The sequence below is a fragment of the Argiope bruennichi genome, chromosome 8 (genome assembly GCF_947563725.1).
Source record: "Argiope bruennichi chromosome 8, qqArgBrue1.1, whole genome shotgun sequence".
Classification (NCBI taxonomy): Eukaryota; Metazoa; Arthropoda; class Arachnida; order Araneae; family Araneidae; genus Argiope; species Argiope bruennichi.
In genome coordinates this window covers 112,648,946-112,675,970 of record NC_079158.1, presented here as the reverse complement: position 1 = coordinate 112,675,970, position 27,025 = coordinate 112,648,946, and the positions used below count along the sequence as shown (strand labels likewise).

Below are 27,025 nucleotides of genomic sequence, written 5' to 3'. Positions count from 1 at the left end.
TTAAATGTTTCAGAAATGCTTGCAAATTAATCTGCATGACCTGTGTATTATATCTTTTTTTATTCCTTTTTAAAATTAGACCACTGCATGAATGTGAAAGCACACCCTAATAATTTCCTCAAGCACTGACCTTAAATTAATGTATGCAGTTTTGAAAACGTACCTCGCCATTTTTGTATTTTCTATTTTTGCACATTTTGGATGAATTAAAATTCATCAATTTTTGACTTTTTTCGAAATAGTGTTTTTTAAAATGTAAGAACTGTGCTACTCTTAATGTTGACGGTGTACACAAAATCCTATAGTCCCTGTAATTTGGGGGCAGGCTAGTTACTTAAATTGTTCTACAATTTTTATAAAAAAAATTAAATTAAAATGTTTTTGACGGAAAAAAATTATTAGATTTTTTTTTTACTTTTTCATACGGAGGATTAGGAAATGTATGTAGTTTTTATAACATACAGGGTGATTATAATTTAAGTTCCACTTTGAAATGGTCATAAAAACAAAACTACTAGGCCAAATCTTATGAAACTTGATAATAGTTCAAAGGAGGTTATGAAAATTTCTTTTGTGCCGAAAAATAAAAAGTTCAAAAACTCACCACCAGCGGTGAAATGGCGCTGTGTCAATATTGTTAAATACGGTATGAAGACACCGGTTTAAAATGTGTTTAATCGTTTCTGAAAAGTGTTAGAAAGCATTTCCAATGTGTATTATCTCAAAAGCACTGTTTATTGTGATAATCTAAACAATTTGGCGGAACTGGAAGATGCGATACGCCGACATGTGTGTAACATTCCTCCTGATAAGCTAAGAGCTACTGTTGAGAATGCAGTAATGCGATTTAACTTGCTTTCAGAAAATGGTGGACGCTACATTAAACATGCTTTGTGACATGTTTCAGAAATGATTAAACACATTTTAAACCGATGTCTTCATATCCTATTTTGCTTAACAATATTGCATACAACGCCATTCCTTCCCTGGTGGTGAATTTGTGTGCTTTTTTTGGCGGGAAAGAAATTCCCATGTCCTTCTTTAAACTATTACCAAGTTTGGTAACATTTGGCCCAATAGTTTTTCTTTTATGACCATTTCAAAGTGGAACTTTAATTATAACCACCCTATCAAAAAAAAAATTAGTTTTGAATTTTCTGAATTTTTTACTGTTTCAAACCTTGGGAATTTGTGGCAATATGGAATTAAACTTTTCATCGGATAGTAATAAAATGAAGCATATTATAAAATTTAGTGATATCCAGCAATTATAAATTTAATTTCCATAAGAGATGGGAAAATAACTTTGAAGCTGCAGAAATAATACCTTATAATTTTTTAGATTAGAATACGATTTTTTTAATACAATTATGTAATATGTTAAGAGAAATTCAGAATATTTTGCCTCTTTGATAAAGTAATATGTTCATTTTTCTAAACTTCTTTATTAAGGATAAAACATATTTCTGTAGCACAGTTCTTTTGAAGAATTTTGTAAAAGGCTGCCTCATTAGACATTTTTTCAGAATTCATTTTTGAAAAAAAATATTTTTGCTCAAGTTTACAGCTTGAGTTTGCTGGTTTTTTCCTTTTTTTTAATGCAGCCTGTGGAAAGGTTCGCAAGTTGAGGAACTTGATGAGCAGGTTTGTCTCTAATATTATATTTTCCACCTTTTTAAAACATTATGTATTAATCCCTTGCTGATGAGAGCTTTAAGAAATAATCAGTGCTTGAAATTTTTTTAGGAAATTAAAGCTACATTTTTGGTTTTAATTTTTCTCGATAGTATAAATGTTTTTTGGTTGAACGATAAGTATATCTGCAATTTCCTATTTTAAATAATAAAGTTTATGGATCATATAAATTTAGAATTCTAATCAAATCGTGCCCACTCTCCTTTCTGTTTCTAAAACACAAATAATGACCTAAAAACTTTTCCCCTCAATCACCATAACAATATTAATTTACGTTTGCATCATAATTTTATTTTGCATGGACTATAACTCTCGTTATGTAGTATAGGATAATTCCTCTAGAAATTCAGGCACTAATGCACAAATAAGAAAGAAAGAATTACTTTAGAAAGAAATAATTTTCTGTACAGTTTCTACCCTTTATCAACAGAAATGTGAAAAATAACATTTAAATCTTACAAAACTGCAATTAATTGTGGAATACGGATAAATTATGACATATTTGAACAATGTATTAATAATAAAATAATTTGGTTATTATAGATGATTCTTGAATTATATTGACTATATTAGTGAATGATGTTGTGCAAAAAAAATTCTTTAGACTGCTCCAGAAAAATTTGAATATACAACTGAATATTTAGTGTACATTATTAATATTTTGCTATGAGAAAGGAAAAGGAAAAATAAATATTATGTTTATATTTTGAGTGAAATAAGAAAAAATGTACTTATTGAATACAATTTTCAAAAATTGTAACTACTTATTTTCTTTTGTCTTATTTCTTTTCCTGCGAGTATTTTTTTAAATACAAAATTAAGAAAGTATAAATAATGAATTTATTCAATAGTTCATTGACACTAGCAGTTTTAAAAAAATTAACGCCAAAAAAATTTTACAAAATAAGCTTGACTTTTTTTTACGAAAATGGTTTCAAAAAACCATTCTTGTTTCTGTTATTTGATTAAATTGGTCTTATGTAGAATAAACTCTTTTCTATTTCTACTCTATAAGCTAATTCAATGAATTTCTAAATTTTAATGCGATTTATTTGTGTGGGGTGTTAACATTTTTTAAATTTTATATTTTATGATATTGATACTTACATCGTGGTGCTTTAAATAGTTTCGACCCAGATTTATTGATTAGACCTTTTTATTATTTATTTAATATATATAATTATATCACAAAAAAACCTATGTTGTAATATATATGTATTTTGAAAAAAATGCAGTTGTAATGGAAATCCAGAAGTCGTATATAGGGAAACACCGTTTATACATCTTTCAAGAGATTGACGTAAAACTTTCTATGAATGAAAGGACGCATCATTTGCATTTTAATAAACAACATAATATTACAAACTTAATGCTACTAATATGAGTTTTAAATACTTATTAAATTACTTGTTAAGTTGATATTTAATCAGTTATTAAATTTTAAAATTATTTTTTTCTCATTGGGTTTTAATAATTTTTGTTTCATTATTTTCATTTCTTATATGTAATTCGAGTTGAATTTTTCATTTAGAATATGAAACAAGTAAGTCAATCGAAAGGCTTTCGAAAGAAACAAATTTTGTCTTTTATTTCTTCGTCTTTAAATATGATATGTATGTATATGATAATTGTAAATGATCTAAATAACCTGTTCTAATCAATAGCATGTCCTAAAAGTATGTACATATGATTAATTGGAACCCATAGTGGATATTAAAAGTTCACGCATCCGATTCCTTCATATATCTTATAGTTAAATACACTTTTAGATTTTGATCGAAGCCTCAATTATGACTGCAGCTTAAGTATTTGGCCGCTTTTCATTTAATTTGTAATGTTTCTTTTCTTTCAGGCATATTTTAATCATTGTTATTATTATGTATTATTTTTGAATGAAAAAAAGATTTACTTGTATATAATGCAGTTTTATAATGTCTAACATAAAAACAGTGTTAAATCAATAACTAAAAAAAAAGCCAATATGTGAAATTGCTCTTTTTGTCAAAATCATTAATATAGAAATTTCTAACTGAAGTATTGGTAGTGAAAAAATTTAATTTTAGTGTTTTTCGTTTCTCTATTTTTTTAAGATGACGTATCTCGATTATTTTAAGTTGTCATTCAGCCTTATTTTATTTGAATTCACACTCTTCTACCATTACACTACAAGAGCAACGAAGAATTTATCTCCTTATTTTTTAAGAATTTTTTACAAATATTATCTTTTAGATGTTTAAAAAATTATATTAGGATATTTTACTTCACATTGAGTTACAATATATATACAATACATAACTTTTCTTTGTATTTGAGCAATTGCTTTTAAATTTATTGTGTAAATTTAATATTTTTACCATTCTGTACTGTTGAGTTATTCTGCCAACTGTTCTTTCAGACTATTGCTTCCGATCCCCACACTGTGATACATGTCCCTCCCGGTGGTGGTCACCAAAGGGCGTCCGAGAACGCCTTGGATGCGCTGCTGGATGAACTTCAGACATTCACCAAGCCTCTCGAGCAACCCCGGGACAATATCCCGGGCCTTCTGGGTCCTCAGAGACGCCTCCCTTCCTATCCCAGCGCAGAGTCCCCGGTGCGCAGCCCCGCCAGATCCTTTGCTCCCTCAATGCCTGGCCAACCGGAAGCCACCAACAGCGCCTTCCGCGCTCCTGCGACTATCACCAGTAAACTACAGGTCAGCGAGTCGCCAGGCCAGAGAACTGTCTTGTCGCCGTCTCATTCCCCAGTTCCTGATTCCAAGAAGAATTCATCTTCCCAGGAAATGATTATGAGAGTAGCTGTCAATCCCGGTGGAAACACCAAGCAGACAGTTATCGACGGGGTCGAAGGAACGGTGACCAACCCCGTGGCCCAGAAGAAAGCCCCGCCACCCCCACCCCCGCGGACCACCAGCCGGTCCCCGCTGACATCTCCAACTGCCGACAACCAAGAGCCCGTTCCGGGCAGTCCTCGAGATGTAGTTTTCAGTCAGCTCCGCAGCAACTCCGCTCCCGCCGGAGAGACGGAGAACTCCGTCAAGAAGTCGGTCGGTCCTAGATCCGTTTCCCGGGACGAAGGGATGTCCCAAAAGGAAAAGGAAGACGAAGAGCTTCTGAGAACCAGTGCCATATCGGAAGAAAGTGTCCGGCGGGAGACTTTGTCCAGTAATAGCAGCAGCAGTGAAAGCGTCAACTCGCAGGAGGGCCTGCAGGTGTCGCCCGCGGGGGGAAAGATGGGGGCTCCATCAGAAGGTGGGACTCCAACCAAAGGTTCGAAAAAGTTGGGTCCTCCGACCCCACCTCGTAGCCGGGTAGATGTGCTGGAGCAGCGTCACCAAGAGCTGCTACGGAAGCAGAAACTTCTCCAAGATCAATACTCTCGCCTCCAGCAACTCCAGAACAGTCAGCTCTTGCAACGATTCTCACCTTCCCGGTCGGCCGCTTCGACACCGGTCCTCAACGATCTCAAGAAGACGGGAAGCGAGAGCAACATCCTGTTGAAATCGGCCCTCGTCCCAACTGCTTCGTCTGGCTCGCTGACCCACTTGGCTGGCAACGCAGTGCACTTCAATCCTAAAGAAATGAAATCCCCGGCAGTCGTTACCACCAGTAGCAGTTCCTCTGCTAACAAGGCACCTGCTGTACCCGCCAAACCAACTTCTGCTACTTCGATACAGAAGACTAAAATATATGAGACGGATATCCTCTGAAGAACTTTATAATCATTCTAATTATTATTATAAATGGAACAGTTTCTCCCTTTCTATGAAGTATATAAACGACAGATATATATACAGATGGTTGATAATAGTCTGTTATGGAATGAGACTGGTGACTGTGGTGGAACCTGTTTGAATCGTTAGGCAGTTTGTACATTCAATTGCACTAATCAATGTTGTTGTCTTTTGCTCTGTTTTTTAGCAGCATGCCCTATTATTCGCTTTCTGGTCAAGCATGTTCATCTCTTCTCAGTTTATATATATGTCAGCATTTTTCTGCTGGTGCTTCGAAATATAAAAAGGACTTTATTAAAAATGAAAACATAGTTTATATGCTTTCGAGTTCCCTAGGCTTCATGTTCAATAGAATTTAGAGCGTGATTTAGATTAAATAATCGAACGTGGTTATTTAAAAAATATATATTTATCATGTTAATATATTTGAAGAGAATGAAAGTATTGAAAAGTGTGGGACCCGAATCTACCATCATCTGTATAAAATAAGAGGACATTCTGTATTGTGTGGTTTGTCCCCTGAAATCTTTCAGAATAATTAAGATTTTTTTTAATTAACTGTTTGCGAATTGTTTGTGAGGACTCTGGTCAAGTTAGGGTTGACCTTTCTCTCTCTTTGTTTTTCAAACAAATGGTGCCGCGTTCTTAAAGATAGTCACAATTCGCAGTTTCGATGGCGAGAAGTAATGATTTTTCATTAATAGTTCTTGTGTTCTTGTTCATTCCATAAGTATGATTGACCATCATTGGTGTGTTTTTACATTTTTAGTGGAACCAAATACTGTCAGTTTCATAGTAGGATTTACAGCTAACTGTACAATTCAAACAAAATGTGTTGTATATGTATTTAGTCAGGATGAAACAACAGTGTCGTACTTATATGCTGGTGGTACATTGTAAATCATTCATATATAAAAACAAACAATATGTTTTTTTCAGCTTTGTAATTCTGAAACTTGATTTAACTTGAAGCTCCATAGCAATTATTTTTCTCTAATTAAAGTGCATGGAGGTGATTTTCTAATTAATTACTATTTTGAGGTAATTCCCCTTTAAAAAAAGGGTTGTTTATTATCAAAATAATCGTTTTTGTCAGTTCTATAACACGAACTGATTCTATAAAAATTTAAAAATTAAATGAATTTGGAGTTGAATTTCCTGATAATTTACTGATCCGAGGTTGTGACTTAACAAAATAACTGTTGGCAGCATAAATCGATTCTATAGCATCTGAAAATTGATTGAATGTTTATAGATTTCTACAAGAAAAATTGTAACTTTGAAGTAGAAGAAATTGCTTGTTCCAGATCAAAAATCAATTTTAAAGAATATCCCATGTCCTTTAAAATATTTGTATGTCATTTTCATTTAAGTAAGTGAAAAAATAGTTTATTCTATCTCTAAAATTTTTCTGGTGGATATTTACATCAGAAAAAAAAAGTCTTTTATTTTTGAAGTGTAAATATTTTCCATTGATTTTTTTAAAAAATTTTCTCCTTTTCATCACTGTGAAAAGCAGAGGAAAGTTTGATTTTTTTCCACTCTCCTACAAAATTTATGTTATTATGATGTATATTTTTATCTTATGCTTACCTTCTACTCATTTATTTATCAGATCTATTCCATTTGATTCTTAAATTGGCCTATTAATTTATTTGCTAAGTAATTTAAATCATCTAGAAGCCAAGAAAAATTACCGTGGATGTTATTTTTCAATTTTTATGTATTATTTGATACATGTTACAAATTTAAGTAAATCTGAGTAAAAATTCTTAATTTATTTACAGCTCACTGCAATAAGTTTTTGTAACAAACTATTGGAAGTGATTTTTATACCTCAAAATAGAGACTGAGATGAAAATCACCCCATTTTTTTTTAATTTTTAAATTTTTTTTAATGCTATTCTCAGATTTAGTTCTTTAGAAGTATGTTTACTGGGAGAATTGCAAACGAATTTTGATGTAAAAAGGCAGAACAAATTTGATTTAGGGCCTTCAACCAGTGATACATAATTATTTTTAATTACACTCATGTAATCGGTATAGAAACCTGTCAAAGAACATTTTTAGACACCGAAATATCGCAACTTGAAGGCCGAGTTTAAATACTTTGGAAACTTTTTTATGTAGGGCAGTAATCAAAACACCTGTATTGTAGGTTGAAGATCCTGAATATAGTATAATGTTGCTGTTAAAAATGTTTCAAATTGAATGACATTATTGGTTTATTTTATTTCAAATGCTTTGTTATTTTCTAAAATCGTTGGTAAAAAAGATCTAATACAGTTCCAGAGAGAAATTTTCTTACATTTTTGGCTATATGAAGTGGCAACCGAAGACGGAGTTACTCAGCGAATATGTGCGCAAATAAACACTGTTGGTATTCTACTTATTTTATTTTATTTTCTCTCTGAAATGTATTGGTTGATCTTTTTTGCTCGTTCATTGTTTGCTTTGTAGTATTGCAAATCAGTACAATCGAAGTATGTAATTAGTCCATATTATCTTTTTATAGAGTCTTGACTTTACAGACTTGCTGTATTTGATTTAATTGGTAGCCTAATTTATTTAACTTTTGTGCGATTTTTTTCCCCCTCAATTTTATAACGTTTCTTTTTTTTCGTTTAATCTTCTTTAGTTATTATTCTTTTATATTCACTTAAGAATTTAAAATTTTGTATTTGTGTTGCTTTTGTTTCTATAATTAAATTTATGAGAATATTCTTTAATCTACTTTTAAACATTGTTATTTTTTTAAAGGAAACAAAGTTCAAAAAATGGATTTCTCTTATTTTTTTTATTACATTAGCTATAAAAGTATATATTCATGTTTCTAATGCTTAAAAACTTTTGTATGGAAAAATGCTTAATTGAATTCTTTCTTTTGCAAATAGCACTGCAGGATTTTATCCTAGTTGCTCGGTTATAATTAGTGGAAAATTCTACCAACAGGCAAATATTGCGCAAAAAAAAATCGCTGAAATTTAAATTTCGGTTGTCACTATATGAATTTGTAGAGAACTATTTCGAATCTTAAATTTATCCTGCAGTGCTATTGAATAAAAGCAGATTCAAAAGAAACTCATCATCCATACTCAAGATAGGATTCTGTTCGCCGCCAAAGGTGCCAAAAAAGTCCCCATCGTAGCCAAATTGCCCCTTCTCCTCGTACTGGTATTAATCTTGTGGTTGCCTTAATCGTGCTATAGGTCTGAGAGCAACAGTGAGAATGTTATTCATTTCACTCTCATCAGCAGTATCAAATGTATTTTACTTGATGTTAGTATGTTTTTGAATATGAAAGTTTTAAAAAATGCTTCAGTTGCAGTTTTGTAATTGCCTGATATTACAGGAATAAAGTACTTGCACTGTTACATACTGAACACAAATGTTCATTTCTTTCTTTGTTTGGCGTCTGTCTTTATTTGTTTGTTTAACCCTTTCGTATGCAGTGACGTGTCCAATTTTCTCATTGAATTACTGAATTATTAATTTTAAATTTGCGATTGAGTATTAAGGGGCTATAGGACCTTTAACTGCTAAAACAGACCTTGAAAATTAGTCAAATGCGGCTCTCCCTAATACAAGGAAGAGTTTTTAAACTTTGTGGTAAAAAGTCTAATAAAACTGTGGTAAAAATTTTTAAACTTATAATTATAAGGTTATATGTCTTTTAACTTTTCAAGTCAATGAAATAGTTTTCATTAATTAATACATATATGAAAAAAAAACATGTTCTGTATATATTGTCGAAAACAAAATTTGCTCTTGCCCGCAAAGTTTTTCAGAAAATAAGTAAATTATATTAACAAATGTTACACTAATTTACATCTAAACAGCATAATTCGATAATCATGCAAAGTGATAAATATTTTAATACATTTACTGGAGTTATTTTACTTTTTATGTTGATAAAACATGATAATGCTTTAAAAAAAACATTTTTAGCATATTAGCAGTCATTGAAAAAAAGTAAACGTAATAATGCTTTGATTTTGCATGATTTTCTATATTATATGTATATAAGTACACCTGGGAAATTTCATATTGATAAATGAACCATTTTTGTTTAATCCTGCTCATCAAAATGCAATATTGAGAAAATGACTATACTACAAATATATACTTATGCTTACGATAACAAATATAAATATATACAAATATATGCTACAAATATATGCTTATTTAACGAAGTCTCTTCATTTCAATTAAAGGCTTCGTTACAAAAAAAAAATTGTAAGAAATTCAGTAAATTAAATTATAAAAACGGAAAAAAGAACTTAAATATTCTTATCTAACTATTATTGTCTTTACATGAGACTTTTTTTACTATTAACTTTAATACATATTGTAACATATTTTTAAAAAATATATCTATGATCTTGCTTTTTACATGCTTATTATAAAAAATAGATTTTTCATTAAAAAAATATCCATACCTTTTATTTTTGTTACGTTCCAGCAGTTGAAAATAACAAACAGTAAGGAGTAATTCGATCACAAGTTCGCTGTTACTGGAATATTCTAGAAGTTATTGTATGTGTGGTAAAATCCAATGAATGCAATGCAGCTTGATTTTAAAATTATATTCCAATATTTACAACACACTTAAAAATCTCTTGTGGAAAACTTACAGTTCATAAAAGTGCGATTATAAAGTATACAAAAAATCTTTAAAGAATAAACATAAGTTGCTTATTATAATATATTAATAAATATGCGATAATTAGAAGCTGAAAGAAAAGTTCGAAAACACCAAACGACATCCTCGCGATTCTTTGTGGCGCAAAATTAATTAAAAATAAGAAACCAAACGATAAATTAGTAGCGCATCTGAATGTGACGTCACTGCATAGAAACGCCGAACAATGACTTTTAAAAGACTGAAACGCTTCGCTTAAAGCATTTTCTTGAAACTGTAATCTCAGATGCTATTAGTATTTCTCCTTGTGATACTTTTTAACATCTTTATTAGACACTGCAATGTCTTCATTACATTTGTTAACATTTTTCAGCATGCCACATTTTTGTTCAAGATTCAGAGATGAAACTTCATTTGTCTGCGAAGTATGATAAATAGATTATATTATAAAAGACAAGTGAACGTGAAGAATGGGTGAGAAAATAAAGCGAACAGTTTTTTTTAAATAAAAAGTTTGGTTAATAAAACAATACGCAGTAAAAAATGTATCAATAGAATTGTTCAGTTTCCAATACATTTTTTTTTTATTTACAATAAGATAAAAGTATTTTTCATGGGCTAACCGGAATATTCCGAGGATATTGTACAAGTCAATTTCTTCCCATTTGTACAATTCATCTTCTTTTGTTGCACCTGGACTGCTCTGTTACGACCATTCTAATGAAGAAAATGTTTGTCTTTCCCATGAAGATCCTGCTTCTACTTCCGGCGAATCTTTTCAATCTCTTCCATAATTTTTCTGAACAAATAGCAACGAGAGCAATTCCGAGACCACAGAAGAGCATCATAAAGGCTCCGAAGAGGTCATTCAAGGTCACGTCCTTTCGTCCGCCTCTCAAGGTCGTTGTAATGAAGTAACACTCGTGAGAATCCAGCTGAGCGAACTGTTTGGCCCAATGTTGCATGAGACCTCCATGCCAAAGGTGCCTTAAACTATATATAATAAGTATGCAATTAATAAATAACTGATGTAGTATCATCTATTTAATAATACATGTCTTTTATACAAATATATGTATTACCTGAATCTAAGATCATCGTCTGGCGCTATATCTTCGGCTCTAAAATATTCCATAATACATTATAAGCTGAATTATAATTCTGTAGCTGGCACTTTAGCGCATCTGTAAATTTCTCTAAGTTAAACTTAGGTTATATATATATATTTTTTTAATTCTGATATTAATATAACAAAAATGATCGCTACGGCTCGACTTCAAAGTCGTCCGACCGGCATCTTCGTTAAATATTTACTCTATAACATATCAGAATTACCTTATGTTACAAATATCTGATGTCTGAGAAATAAGTGTTTGAAAGAGCAAATATGGGCCGGGATAGCCTTGGTTGGTAGAGCGATGGATTCGCGTCACTTAGGTTGCGAGTTTGAACCCCTCCGTGCTTGGTGGCTGACGCGCGTATAAATCTGTCGGTCACAAAGTCCTCCATGTCGAGAGTAATACCACTGGGGGTACTGGATCAGGGGTGATCGCTCTCTGATTCAGGTCTAAATTACGATCTGTGGATGAGTGAATGAAATGCGTGAATGAAGTCCGCCCCGTAAAAAGGGTTGTGACGTGTGTGTAGCTACTAGTAAGTAGTTTTAGTAAATCGTTCTCTTGGCTCTACTATAAAAACAAGAGACGCTCCATCACCTGTTTAAAATCGCTGTCTTCGTAACAGCGGGCTTGTCCATGGCAAGTGCCACAAAAAAAAAAAACAAGAGCAAATATTCAAAGACTTAAAGAGAAGATAATGGAAGTTTTAATTAGGAAAAATTCGTTATTGAGGATAGTGTGCAGATATTATTCACGAAGAAGTTTGATAATCCTATTGATTTCATTCTTATTAAACTTATAAAGTGTGAATTAATGAAGTAATAATGATTAAATACACATTCTTTATATTTTAAAGTAATTATTCTTATTGAAGAGCATTAAAATTAAGTGCCAACTAGATACTTAAATTCTATCTGTCTAGATATTCGAAGGAGGGGGAAAAAGCAATGTTTTAGCTGTCAAATCTGGAGACACAATTAAATAAAATACAAAAATTCAGGCTGCCTTATATGCGCGTGTGAAAGATAATATAAACGCTCCGAGATAGACAAATGAATTTTGATATTCCTTCTTTGAATAAAAATGGTAGATTTCTATTAAATTTGAAGCAAAATCCGTTCAGAGAAAGTCTGTCTCTCCAGCTGTTCGAATATAAGTTAACACGATAACTACAAAACGAAGAGAGCTAGATGGATAAAATTCGGCACACACATGAAGCATCTCTAGTGTGGACACCAATAAAATTTTCAACCAGATCTAATGTGGGGTTGACCGTTTTCCGATCTGTAATTTCCGAAACGTATAAACGCGATAGCTAAAAAAATAATAAATTTGATATAGGATTTTATGACAACAGGTGTAGCTCTTTAATAAATTTCTGTTTCAATCGATTGGGAAAAACGCATCTAAAATACAGATTCAATTTCCGGATCTTATAAGCCGCATGCCAAGCGTTCCTCGCCAAATAATGAAGAATGATACAATAGTAAAATTGCTAAATTCTCGCCAAAGGTTAATATTTCGTAACTATTGTTCGCCAATATCATGCAAGTCGTTGTCTGTGATGACATCTTTATTAGAGAGTATGCGAGAAAGCTTTGAGGAGACAATTCCCGCTGGTTATATTTATCACTTAACAGCCTAAAACGCTCATAATATGCGTAAATCTCATTGCGAAGAGTCGGATAGTCTAAAAATTGAAATTTAAAGAACATAAAAGAAAAGTTCAGTATATTCTTCATTTTTTTATGCCTAATATTAATATCAGTTTGTTGAAGAATATTTTTATTCATTATTCGTTTTAGAATATTCTCAGAGAAAATAAAACGTAAAATTCTGCCAGCATAAAATTTATTTCTTAATGCTAATGAAATATTATTTAATGCTAACATGAAATGTGATTCCTTGTTTAACAGCCAAGTCCCCGATTAAAAAATATGACGCATTTAACTAGTGTTTGAAAATGAGCTTTATAAAAATACTAGCCGCCTTTGTCGACCAGCCGGTTCGCCAATCTTAATGTTCGTTTAAATTTTAATAATTAAATAGGCTGAACCAGAGTTTAACCCCCTTCTTCGCCAAGTTGCGATAACGCGCCAAAGCTGGCAATCTTTATTATGCACTATAATTGAACATCTCCTCCTTTGCTTTCGAACATTTCGCGAGGCCATTGTTGGCGATATTTAAAAATTATGCCAAGCAGGGGGTTAAACTCCTATTGTATCATTAAATATTTTACGCAATTCCAACTTTAATAGATTCTTCAGCAAAATATTTTAAAACTTCAAATTTTGATAGTCATATAATTCACTCATAATATTATAAAGGCCTTCAGTCATAACGTGATATGTATCTCTCTAATTTTCTGTTACCCCTCGTAGAATTTATGCTTTAAATTAAAGTGTAAATGATTAATCTGCAATTAATATAATACTGTTTTTTACTGAAACAAAGCATTTTTTAATAATATGATTACTGATAATAGAGTCACTGACCGTTTAAACCCGATTCCACCGAAGGAGTGTCGTGTAACGGTTCTGGTGAAGTTCAAATCTATCGGGGCCCAACCTCCCGCTGCTGTGATGTGTTGTGGAAGTCAGGAGAGGGAATGCTAGCTCAACTGTTGTCCTCATCATCTGACCACGGTTCAAAATTACAAGGTCTGTCCTAAAATAACCCTATTGTTGCTTTAAAACAGGACTTTAATATAACTGAGCTTCTCTATCAATGACAGGAACTTCGGACATTTAAATTGTAAATTATGATACCAATAAAATCTGTTTCAAAACAAGACTTTGTATGCAAATGTTAAGATTCAATATCTTATTTTGAGTATTATTTATGTTTAACGTTTCTTCAAATTTGAAAATCATTGTTTTTTTTTTTAACATAGAAGCTGAACAAAAAAAAAAAATCTCCATGTTCCATATCCATACTTACAAGATATCAATTTCTTTTAAGTACGGACTTCCTTTCCTCGCTGCGATCGCCACATAAATCTCCAGAGCCCTCTTTGGCGCCAAAGCCAGATCGCATCTTCCAGTTTTGTTATGTTCAGTTTTTATGAGGTCTGATAGAACGTACAAATCTTCTACAAAAACTGCAGATCCTCTTTTCACTTCAGGTATAGCTTCCGAAGCGTTGGTGATAAGGAAAGCATTTTTCGCACTCTCCACCCTTTTCTTTATCAGCTGCAACGCTTCCACGGGAGATTCCTGAAAAATAAAACAAGGCATTTCATCCTTCGAATCCATTATATTGTACTAAGTACTTTATATAAGATTACTTTATATAAAATAATAAGTACTTTATAAGCCACTAGGCTTATAAATTTATAAGGAGGGCGATTACATTTAGACGAATGAAATCACATTGCAAAGCAGGTCAGAACAAATTCCTCGAATCAATAAAATTCATTAAAGTTTTTTACTTTCTCGTATACGTAGTATAGAGAATGCATACATTCTATTCATCAAAAAATTCGAAAAATTCAAAAATTTCGATGAATAGAATGCATACATTCTATTCATCAAAAATTATTCATCAAAATTCTATTCATTAAAATTTTGACGAATTTTCACATATTAGACCTTCATGAGTTCGAAAAACACATTTTTAGGAAAATATACGTCCGTCTGTGACAAAGATAACTCAAAAACGTGTTGAGCTAGACTGATGAATTTTAGTGTACAGGCTTAAAACCAAATTTGTAGATTTATATCAAAGTTTTAGCCAAATCCGTTCAGAGGAAGGATGTCTGTCCGGGTGTTCAAATATAAGTTAGCACGATCACTACAAAGGAATGAAAGCTAGATATATAAAATTCGATACACAGGTTTAACATTTTTACCTACCAAATTTTGAGTGAAATGCAACAAGGCGTTGACTGTCTGTCGGTCTGTACTTTCAGAAACATGTAAACGCGATAACTCAAAAACGCAGTGACTTAAATATATGAAATTTGGTACGTGATTTTGCGTGTAGTTTTTATGTCAAATTTTTGCGTCATCTGACCGCGGTTCAAAATTACGAGGTCCGTCCCAAAAAACGGGACGTTGCTTTAAAACGGGACGTTAATATAACTAAACTAAACTAAAATGTCAAATTTTTGTTTCAATAGATTGGGAAGAACGTGTCTGAAGCACAAATGCTAGCGATCAATCGCTAAAAAACAAAATGGCCAAGGACCACACGATAGATTCAGTAGAAAGGATAAATTCATGCCAAAGCTTAATACTTCATAACTACTTTACGCCAGAGCCATGCAAGGTGTCCATTGGGATATCTTTATTACAGAGTGAGCGAGAAAATTTTGTGAAAAATCACTCCCGCTTGTTTTATTATTATTTATTTTCGCAGAGAAGCACTTCCTGACAGGACCCCCGAGGGGGCACCTCGAAATGAGGATGAGATGCTTCCGGCATGGTGGTTGGATCTCGCCACTCTGGAGGGTACACTAATAGGTGGAGGATCTGACTTCTCCCATCGATGACGGGACGTACTTCCTTCGGGGAGGGTTGTACAGTGGCCGGTGACGGCCCTTGGGACTCAACAACAGTTCCCGCCAATGTTGCTGTTGCGGCGGTCCGGTCATTCAGTTTTATAGTTTAAATCCGTGTGCCTTCGTGGCGGGTCGGAGAGTCAGATGGCTGACTTACTTCCTGACAGGAAATTCAAATGAGCAACGGCGTTTCTACTTTGTCATAAATAAAGAGAAAGTATTGCAATCGTCAATAAATGCGAATTCGAAATTTTGAGGAATCTCTAAGTTTCAGTTTAAAAAACACATTTTTGAAATTATGTCTTGCCTGTTTATCTATTTGTGGATACGATAACTGAAAAGACTTTGAGCTAGATGAATGAAATTTGTATATAAACTTTGCACCAAAGTTGTAGATTTCTATCAAATTTTGAACAAAATCCATATAATGAAAATCTCCTTTTGGTCGTCCGAATATAAATTAACACAACAACTACAAAACGAAGAGAGCTAGATGGATGAAATTCGTTACACAGAATTTTCATGTAAAATATAAATACCTGTAAACTTTGGCATCAAATCCATCTACGGGTCGACTTACTGTTGATCTATAGGGATGAAAGCGTGATGACTCAAACGCACTATTTTATGGGGGCGCTATCTATATTAGATACTTTTGAGAATTATTCATTTAAGGTTAAGAAATTTTTTATGCATATGTATTAAAATATAAATATTTAAAAAATATTTTAATTAAATATATCTTTTAAAAAATAAAAGATGTATAATATTTAAAAATATTTCAGCGGATTTAATTTTTTCTATTATTTTTTCAGCATTATCACATATAAATTTATTTAGAACAAAGCTTGATAAGTGTTTGTAATTCCAATTAAAAGTTGATTTTTAAAGATATTTTTATGCATACACACTGATAAAGAAATAATGAATTTATGTTTATTAATTAATTAATATTATTAAATGATGAATTTATTCATAAGAAATTTATATTTTTTTGAACTAAAATTGATTTTATGCTATCGAAAAGAACTAGAAACATAAAATGAATACCCAACTTTCCTTTAATGTTTAATTGAAATCTTCCTTGTCAGTTTTATTTAATTTCCTCAAAAATTAAGATACTTGGGGCATTTCAAATATATTTAAATATGTTAAAACATCGTTTGGAGAAAAATCTTAATTTTTTTCCCTCTTAGCCCTGGAAGTTCTATTGAATAATACATTTTAACACAACAATTAATAATACTATACAATTAATAATACAAGATGTATATTTCATTGGATACATCTTATAATTTTTTATTTTTATACTAGCCGCCTTTGGCGACCAGCCGGTTCGCCAATCTTAATGTTCGTTAAAATTTTAATAATTAAATATTTTATGCAATTCCAACTTTAATAGATTCTTCAGCAAAATATTTTAAAACTTCAAATTTTGATAGTCATATAATTCACTCATAATATTATAAAGGCCTTCAGTCATAACATGATATGTATCTCTCTCATTTTCTGTTACCCCTCGTAGAATTTATGGTTTAAATTAAAGTGTAAATGATTAATCTGCAATTAATATAATAATATTTTTTACTGAAACAAAGCATTTTTTTTAATAATATGATTACTGATAATAGAGTCACTGAGCGTTTAAACTTTATGGGCACTAAAGAATATCTTTCTTAATTTATGTAATATCTCAAGAATTTGTCAACAAAATTTTCTCAGATTCATCATGAACAGATCGATTCATTAACAATGTTTTAAATGCATCAAACACTAAGAAAATAAAATGAATCGTTTAAAATAATCGGTCTAAAACAGGTTTAAAAAAACTACTTAAAAAATGATGTACTTAAAACTAACTATAAGCATATACAAAAAATATATAACTAACATAAATACAATTTAATTACAAAAGCAAACAACTAACCTAAAAATAATTTAAATCATTGAAAACAAGTTTAAAAAAACTACTTAAAAAACGATGTACTTAAAACTATAAGCATATACAAAAAAATATATAACTAACATAAATACAATTTACTTACAAAAGCATGCAACTAACCTAAAAATCATTTAAATCATCCGTTGATAGTGGTTGTCATGACAACAATCAGAACAATGCGCAGGCGTGAATTTTCTTCGCCAGTTAGATAACGCAAATGCGTGCATTTTTCTACGCCAGTTGGGGTAACGCTATGCAGATTATACATTTTTAATTTCCTTTATTCTGTTTTATTTTAATTCAAAAGTACTTCAGAATGAATCTGAAACATGGATTCATTAACAATGTTTAATTTTAAATGCATAAAACATTAAGAAAATAAACAGAATCGTTTGAAATAATCCGCCGAAAAATGTTAACCCTAGCCTCTTTACTGTTGGGAGAAAAAAAAACACTGAAGCCTTACTCATTTAGCGGTGGGGGAAATGGAAGATTTTTTTCGGCGGGAAAGTTAGTTTTTAATTAATAATTAAAATTCTAATTAAAAATTCGAAAAAATAACCCCCAGGTGCACATTCCCAACCTCCAAGGTATACATGTACCAAATTTGGTAGCTGTAGGTTGAATGGTCTGGCCTGTAAAGCGCCAACACACACACACACACACACACATTGAGCTTTATTATAAGTATAGATAAACAAGTATTTTGAGGATGAAACAAAAAGGAAATTTTTTGTCCATTTTTACTTATTTCAAAGTCTACTGTCTGCTTAAAATTACGATTCTATGTAGGAAGTGTTAAAATTATGATTCTATTCTTGATGGTATGTGAATTTGTGACGACATTTGTAATTCTGTATCAAAATTAGCTTCAATCGGTTGAAAATAAGATCTCACAAATTCGATTTTCGTGTACCTATTGCTAAATGCTTGGAATTCATTGCAAAAGTTCGCATGATAGATTCAGTAAAAAATGTTAAATTCCAGGCAAAGATCAATATTTTACAAAAGATAAACATTTGAGACAAAGGTTTAGCATTTAAAATAATGAATTTTTTAAAATCAAATTTCGAATCAAATCAGTCAAATAATCGAATCGAATTTCGAATAAAATGGCCAGCTGTCGATCTTTTGCATGTAAACAGAATAATTCATAAATGGAATGACTTAAATCAATGATATTTTCTGACTATAATTTTAGCACCCACTCAAATTTTGGTTTCATTCCGTCAGCAAAAAGGCGTTAAAACATATATCCGCACGATAGATTCAGTAAAAAAGCTAGATTCCTGTTAAAGATCTATATTTCGTAACTATTGTTCGCTAATATCATGCAAGGCTAATTTCGCAGCCTTTTCCAAAGTTCACAATTTTATGTAAGGAGACAGGAATAAAACTCTATTAAATTAGAAAATATACTAGAAAGTTTTGGGTTGATCATGTTCCCTGGTTTGATACATGTTTCATCCAGTATCGTAAAGCATTCATTATGTCATTGAATCTTAGCTTTGCCTGTTTTTTGCCTCCCAATAATTGGTACCAGAGAAACGACGCACCCTGTATTCATCCTCTTTAATCACATCACTAGTATAAATGAAATCAAATTAAACTGATTATTCAGATCGAACCTCTATCTCTTGGTGAATGCTCGTCCCTTCCTGTATGAGGATGGTCACTTTCTCTTTCCGCGCCATGTCTTCCAGACTGGTCACTTTCCAGTCAGCCTCGGGGAAAGTGAGGAAGGCGATCAGGTTTCCGCTATAAGTGGCCATCACGACCATAACGAACAGCCACCAGAAACACACCACGATCCGAGCACTGACAGTCACGGGCAGATGAATACCACCTGAAAATGAATGATTAGTGCATTAGTGCAAAATATTTTATTACTTTTACTTGCATAGCTGATGGTTCTTCATAAAATCTATTTTTGAACAGTAATACTAGAAGAGGTGCCTACTAGAGGGGCTGTTGTTCTGTTAACAGTATCCGAGATCTAATTGTCACAGATGAGCACTTTCGACCCGATTTTTGCATGGTTAACATTTTAAATGCAAAAAAAAAAAAAAAAAAAAAAAAAAATATTTTTTTAAAAATGTTTTTTTTTTTTTTTTTTTTTTTTTTTTTTTTTTTTTTGCAATAATCCTGTAGTAGTAGGATTTATATATCCAATTGGGAAACCCCTCGAGTGTATCTCAGATATGTAAATGAGAAGTTATCGATACGATGGTTGTTTCCCACCACCCGTCTGGATTCAGGAATGGTGTGGGGTCAGCTACCCTAAACCGATAACGGGACATGCCTACTACAGGAAAACAGGACGTGCCTACTACAGGCCGGTGATAGCCCTTAGGACCAACCTTAGCTCCCGGATATGCTGTCGTGGTGTTCCGATCATTTAAAATTTCCGTGTGCCTTCGAACTTGTCAGAGTAGCTGCTTATGGATATTCAACACACAAGAAAATTTGATCTTCAGGATGTATATGCAAATTAGAGACGCAAGGATTAACTAACGAAAGTTGTAATAGAAAATCGCATATGCATTGTACAACACACACACACACAAATACTATTCTGTGGTACTTTAAGGTGCAATAAAAGTAATATAAAAAGTTTTCTTTCCTTTGCAGTGACGTCTTATCTATTTCTAATGCTCGTGAACTCTCAAACCAAAACTAATCACCAAAATCGGATTCAAACAAATAATGATCCATTAACAGAAGAAAAAAAATGCAGTGAGAAATACAAAATTTTAAAGAAAATGCTGAAGTAAAATATTATCAATAATCTTCAATTTGGTCCACGAAAGGATAATATAAAGAATCATCATAAATTTCAAATAATAAAAATTGCAAATCTCAGATCACTGATTTCTGCTTTTCATTCAGTTTATCTTTATTCGTACGCCGATCATTCAAGCATAAAAATAACATCACTGAGTTACTTAACGGCAAAACAGAAGTTGGGAATTGCACATAATCTGATAATGCAATTTATCAGATTATCTGCAAATAACGGTTGTGGACAATTATATTATAAATATTGTTATTAGTTAATAATTTTCCAGACAGAAGTATTATGATGTGCGAATCATGACTAGTGAAATGATTAATGAGACCGGAGTGTTACACAATGCCCAAAATAGTGTTTATCAGTTTGAAACTTTTATATAAAAACATGTATCACTTTTCTCCTTTCGAAGATACCATATGGATATTGTAACTGTGCCATCCAGTATTTAAAATGCAATTTATAAACACCATCTCAATCTGAATTTTCTCGCTAGTTCAAATGAAAAAGTTAGTAAGAGATAGATTTGACATCCATCATCGCTATAAATAGGATGATATTTAGTTTTATTTAATCGTAAAATCTTCTTATCTGACTTACCTCATCCTGATCTGATCTCTGAAGTTTCCCTACTTAGGATAGAGCTGCACTATTTGAAGCTATATTTTCCACTACTTCTAAAGTAAGTCGTGGGAATACTTCATTTTAGCTTTGTTTCTATAACTTCAAGACATATCTTTGAATGATGCCCAGAATGGTTTGTCTAGTACAAAACTGTTAAGACATATCAGAAATGTATGTTTCGATACCAAAATTATGTTTTCGTTATTCCTTTTTACTTGCGAGCGAAAAAAGAATACGAAGTGAAAGTATTGTAATCGGATTCAAACTCGAGATTTGCTTTACTTTTCAGGCATCCCAGTGTCCGAAATACAAATAAATTTTGGTCACGGTCTTTTGGTTATGTCTGTGTGTCTATGAACATAATCATAAGCACTTTGAACTAGACGGCGTATGATTTTGGAATGAATTTAGCTTATGATAACCAAATTTGTAGATTCCTAAAAAGAATTTGAAAGAAATTCGTTCAGGATGTCTGTTTGTCCAGCTGTCCGTATATAGCAAGAAAACGAAGAAAACTAGATAGATAAAATTTGATACACACATTTAATGTCTAAAGTGCAAATATGCATCGAATTTTAAGTTACGTTGAAGGTTGATATCAATATTATATATATATATATATAATTATATCTCTTAATTTAAATTCTAATTAATTTTCTAACTTTTATTTTAAATTAATCAATGTTAAATTAGCCAATATTAGTTCTCTTAGTTCCTGACCCAATTCCCAATTTTTTTATTTAATTAATTCTTCACATGCTCTAGAAAACTGACGATTTCAGCACTTTCGCCGACCGAAGGGATAAAAAAAATCCCTCATGCTTACAACATTCTTTTAAAGATACTTAAGATTTTCTTTCCTAAAGTCGACGTGTGTCAAAGAAATCCCTATCAAAATCTCAGAGTAAAATGACTGACCGGAAAAATTTCTGTATCTTTTGCTCTTGTATCGTGATGTAGACTGACGCTCATCTTACCACTTTTTCTCTATACATAATATGCCTCCCGGGATAAAATAAATCGAAGTTAAAATTTCAAAAGTTTCTTTTTCTCGGACAAGCATCTGCTAAAATATGTTTATATATCTAAGAATATAAAGTCATTTTTTTTTCTTACTTTTATGTTGCTACTAAATTATTCTTTCACTATCCTTTAAAGATATCTTTTTTCGATTATTTGCTTAAAGTAGTAGAGTTTAAGTTTTCCTATGCGTTTTTGTACTATTCATTGTCGAGAATTATTTCACAGAGTAAATACCTCCATTTAACTCACCTTGTTGTAGAATAGCACCGTACATGTACCAGAAACAGTTTCGATATTTGAACAAGCCACCTTTCCTTTTCATCAAGGTGTTTCGCTCGGTTGAATATTCGAAGCTTTTTCTGTGTACGTAATACAATACAAATGCCATGACAGGAATAGTCAAAGTGATGCAAGCCCACACCTGAAAGAAAATTATGTTTAAAGTTAAACAGTAGATTCATTTTAATCCAAAATTTATTCTATAGTTACTGATCTTTTAAACTGATATATCCTTAACACTTATTTTGCATAATTTTATGTAAATATTTTCATGATTTTAAAGATAAAATTTTGTAATCAATTCTGCTTTCGCTTCCTGGTGAATTAAGTTTTGTACAGCAGATAGAAATACACAAATATTCTAAGAATTTAGTTATGAATATATCTTTTAATTTAATTAAATTTCATTCGTTTAAGTGGTGCCATTTGGTAGTGAACTTAAGAAATTGTTGGCAATATTTCACTTTAATTATAATATTGAGTTGCGAAATGTATTCAAATTAAAAATATGAAAATAAATTATTCATAAAATGATTTTTAATACATGTAGTCAATTAGATATTGCAAAGTAAAAGCATTTTCATCAAAAATTTGAAAAGGGAAGGGGAAAAAAAAGGCATGAGGTTTGAAGTATGGGAAACAAAAGAAATTAAATCGCAAAATAAAAAATTCTTCCCAAAGGTCCATTAATAATTTTAAAAGCATTTTAAACATGAATGAGATTTGCATTCATTAGATTATTTCCATTCAGCATTTCACACTTTTACAAATTTTGTTTTCTCCTCCAGGTTTGAGATTAGAAAATGCCATTTTTAATACGCTATTTCTAATTTTTTTAAATTGTTTTATTATTGTTCACAAATATAAAAGACAATTGAAATAAAAAGACCGTTAGTGATTCTTTCAAAAATTCAATCAGCTCACCGGTGCAGAAAAGGGTCTGAGGAAAATGAGGGTACGAGGTGGTTCCCTCGGCTTCTGGACCAGAATGGCTGTGCTGGTGGTCATTATGGGCTCCGAAAATTCTAGAACCCGGCTGCGGCCTCTTGTGATCCCCAAGAATGGAATTAAATCCACCGTCTGGAAGGAAAATGTTGAGTTCTGCTTTTATCAAAACTCACAAATAACTAGATAATACAAGAATATGACATAATAGAAGTTTCAAGAACATAATGGAAATACAACAAAACTAAAATGAAATATGAATACAATGAAATCAGAATTCGTAGCTGTTCGTTGAAGTTTAAAACCATGTTACGTATAAAGAAAATTATAAGAATAGAAAACAGTGCAAATTTCGATTCTAAGTTTATTATTCTATTAATAGTTTATTAAAAAATATAATGATTGAAAAAATTTCCAGTATGAGTATATGAGATCAAAAAGAAAGAAAAAAAAAAAAAGAAAGAATTCTAAAACACTGAACCTTAAAAACCATATAAGAATTTTAAAACATGGATACATTTAGTTCTAAAAACTTCTAGAATTAAAAACTGGAAAACACTTAATCTTTATAACACTTAAAAATAAAAAAATTCTTGAATAAACATTAAAAATTAAAAAATTATTTAATACGAGTGTATTTATATTATTAAATTTGACAAACACGTTCTTAAAAAAGCAGTTGCCTTTAAAATGATTGATATAATAAAATGAACATACAATGTCTCACCGAAATTAATCATACTATTAATGGTTTTGGAAATCAACATGGATTCCATCTGGATTTCAAGCTTGGTAAATAATAATTATGAAAAGATCATTTGTTGAACATTCATACACTTCTGAATTAATTTCCGACATATAATTATCAAAAAACAGTAATTTCTTTAATTAGGTAACTGTATTCTGAATCCCTATTCATTCAACTTTTGCATAAGAGCATAATGGAATTGGCTCTTATATCCATCATATTCATTTAACCCTTTAAAGAGTCATTTTTTTCTAGTCATATTATATTAAAATATTTTTAGACTTGAAAGTAGAATAAGAAAAGGGAATCATTTAGCTTATTAGATAAATTTAATTTGATTCATTAATGAATTTGGATAACTAATAATTAAGTAATAAATCAAGACACATCATTTTGTCTGATAAAGAACTGAAGCATCTAAGTTTCTGTCTTTCTAAAAAAGTTTATCAGAACTTATGCCAACCTACATCATTTCATACAAAGATTGATAAATTTGGTGGGAAGCATATTTTCCAAGGCCCTAGAAAGGGTTGAAGTAAATATATTCTCATATTCGTTTAAAGTAAAACAACAGAATTAGTATAACCTGAATGACCGGATTTTAAAATTTTATATTTTCAGAGCTATTACACATAATATAATTAGTGATATGAGATAATAATAAATGTCAGACATTTTGTTTTGGTTTGCACTCCACAGATGGCAATCAGCTGTGGTCGGAAATATCGTTACTCCCGAGAATGCGCGAGATTTGTACGAATTAAGCAGTTAGTTTGCAGCTGACTGAAATGCGGAGATTCCACAACGCTGGATTGGACATGCATGTAATGTTGAATTACCTTTCGTTGCATGGCCACCAAGATCTCCAGATCTTAAACGTAATTTATTTTTTATGAGATTATGCTGAAGACATTGTTTTTAAGTTCTATTGACGAGAAAAGACAATAAAATTAGATGATGTATTAATGTTGAACTATACACCATTAACAGTGAAAAGCTTCAAAATTCATGGAACGAAATGACAGACTCGATGTTTATCGTGTTACAAAAGGTTCACACATCATCGAGCATTTGTTACTAAAAATATTCAGATATCATTGATTATAAAGGTGTATTAATTTAGGAAATATAATTGTTTAATATAAGGTTATTCATTTATGAATACTCTGTAAATAAATGTTTGATTTGGTAAAACTAAGCAATAAATAATTTACCCTGTCCAGGAGCATTCCAACAGCGCCACTCCATGTTCCATCAGGCAATAGCACACCCCATTCATTATCATCAGGTCGCAGAGCTTCATATCTGATAAAACGGATTAATTAGTAAAGACAATTTGAGAAGAAATGGCTTGTTTTTTATATTTTTTTTTATGAGAAACAACTGAAAATCGGAGAAAATATTTTTACACTTTAGAAGCTAAGAATAGAACTATTATTTGCAACGGATTCTAAAACCTTCCTCGCTTTTGCGCATGCGTTGGATAAAATAGAAGCGAGAGGAAAGATGAAAGAAGGGATGTTTACATTCAACAATAAAGTAAATTCCGGAAATGCTGACATTCTTCAGCGTCTCACCCCTTAGGGAGATAGAATCGTCGAAAAGTGGTAGTCCTCAGCATATTGAAACGAACAGTATCCTGCTTTTCGTTCATCTTTGCTGTAACTATGAAATTATTGCAGAACATCATATTTCTCAAATTTTCAGTTTCTACTCTTCCGGTAAGAAAAATAGTGCAATTCCTGTTCCGAAGATTCCAGGGGTTGTAATCCGAACAGGTTTACAATCCCTGTTCGTTCCACTCACCAGCCTGTTGTGATCTTTTGGATTCACTATTCCAGATCATTTTGTTCGCTTCCCATATAGTAATGTATTTTTTTCCAGTAAAGAAATTATAAATACATTCATTACAAAAGAAAATTTAAACTGTTTCAAATGCATGAACTGTTATCATTCATTTCCCATCAAATACTAAAAATTAAAACATCAGTTTAAAAAATTAAAATTTTCTGATTATTGTTGATTTTTTTTTTCAGTTATACGATACACCTGAAGATTACATTCTGTGAATGGATAAATTGCCCCCAACAAAAAAATCTAATCTTCCCTTAACAGAAGATAAACATCCTTCATTTCTCTCCATGGGTTTTTCAGTAACTTCACCAGTATCAGAAACATAAAGCTGATTATACCCTGATTTAGTCAGCTTTATGATCACTGTATAAAGGAGAAAGCATATGTTCCATTCCAAGAGGAAGCAAAATGTTTGGGGCTAGCTTCATAAGCCAGTTAACAACCTCTTAACAGAGGTTATCACTTTTGTCTTGTGGTTATGTCACGCGGCTACGGAAGCTAGCGTCGCAGGTTCGATTCTGGGAAATTCATTTGCCACAAATGGATGGATTAGCGAGATTGGTCTCCCTAAAACTGTCTCACATACTCTCTAATAAAGATGGCGTCCCAACCCATATGCCTTGCATGACACTGGCGTGGAAAAATTACGAAATATTAATCTTTGGCTTGAATTTTGCATTTTTACTGACGTGTCATCCTTGGGGAGTATTTTGGTGATTAATCCCTGTCATGCGGACAAAAATATCCAAAAATCGAATTCAGAACCGTTTTTCTCAACCGATAAAACAAAAATGTGACATAAAACTAAGCTTGCAGTCACAAAATCACGTACCAAATTTGATATATTTAAGTTTTTACGTGGCGCGTTTACACATTTCTGAAAGTACGCGCAAGTATAGGTAATTCCATATTGGATTTCACTCAACATTTGATAGGCATCTTTCATAGTTACCGTTCTGAACTATATTCGAACAGCTGGACAAACAGACAGCATCAGAAAGGATTTTGCTAAAAATTTAATAAAAATATACAAATTTGTTATAAACACTGTATACGAAATTTCATCCATCTAGCTCAAAGAGTTTTTGAGTTATCTTCGCCACAGACAAAAGGACATTTTCTAAAAAATT

General features: G+C 31.7%; 2 protein-coding genes across 11 annotated transcripts in view; one reads left to right on the top strand and one right to left on the bottom strand.

The window, feature by feature from the left end:
* The window catches only part of LOC129980836 (coiled-coil domain-containing protein AGAP005037-like), a 1,244,995-nt gene extending 1,236,178 nt beyond the window's left edge, over positions 1-8,817 (top strand). For all 10 annotated transcript variants that reach the window (XM_056091256.1, XM_056091255.1, XM_056091253.1 and 7 more), the window contains one exon: positions 4,091-8,817. In XM_056091256.1, the coding sequence (XP_055947231.1) occupies positions 4,091-5,404 (1,314 nt within the window). In that variant the 3' untranslated portion in view covers positions 5,405-8,817. The remainder of the gene's footprint in view (positions 1-4,090) is intronic.
* A 1,919-nt stretch (positions 8,818-10,736) lies between these two features.
* Positions 10,737-27,025, bottom strand: part of LOC129981631 (ionotropic receptor 93a-like) — a 67,484-nt gene continuing 51,195 nt past the window's right edge. Inside the window, exons 10-15 of the mRNA XM_056092549.1 lie at positions 25,256-25,346; positions 23,273-23,428; positions 22,319-22,490; positions 19,260-19,477; positions 14,129-14,403; positions 10,737-11,063 (exon numbers count right to left, since the gene is read on the bottom strand). Coding sequence (XP_055948524.1) covers positions 10,745-11,063; positions 14,129-14,403; positions 19,260-19,477; positions 22,319-22,490; positions 23,273-23,428; positions 25,256-25,346 — 1,231 coding nt within the window. The 3' untranslated portion in view covers positions 10,737-10,744. The remainder of the gene's footprint in view (positions 11,064-14,128; positions 14,404-19,259; positions 19,478-22,318; positions 22,491-23,272; positions 23,429-25,255; positions 25,347-27,025) is intronic.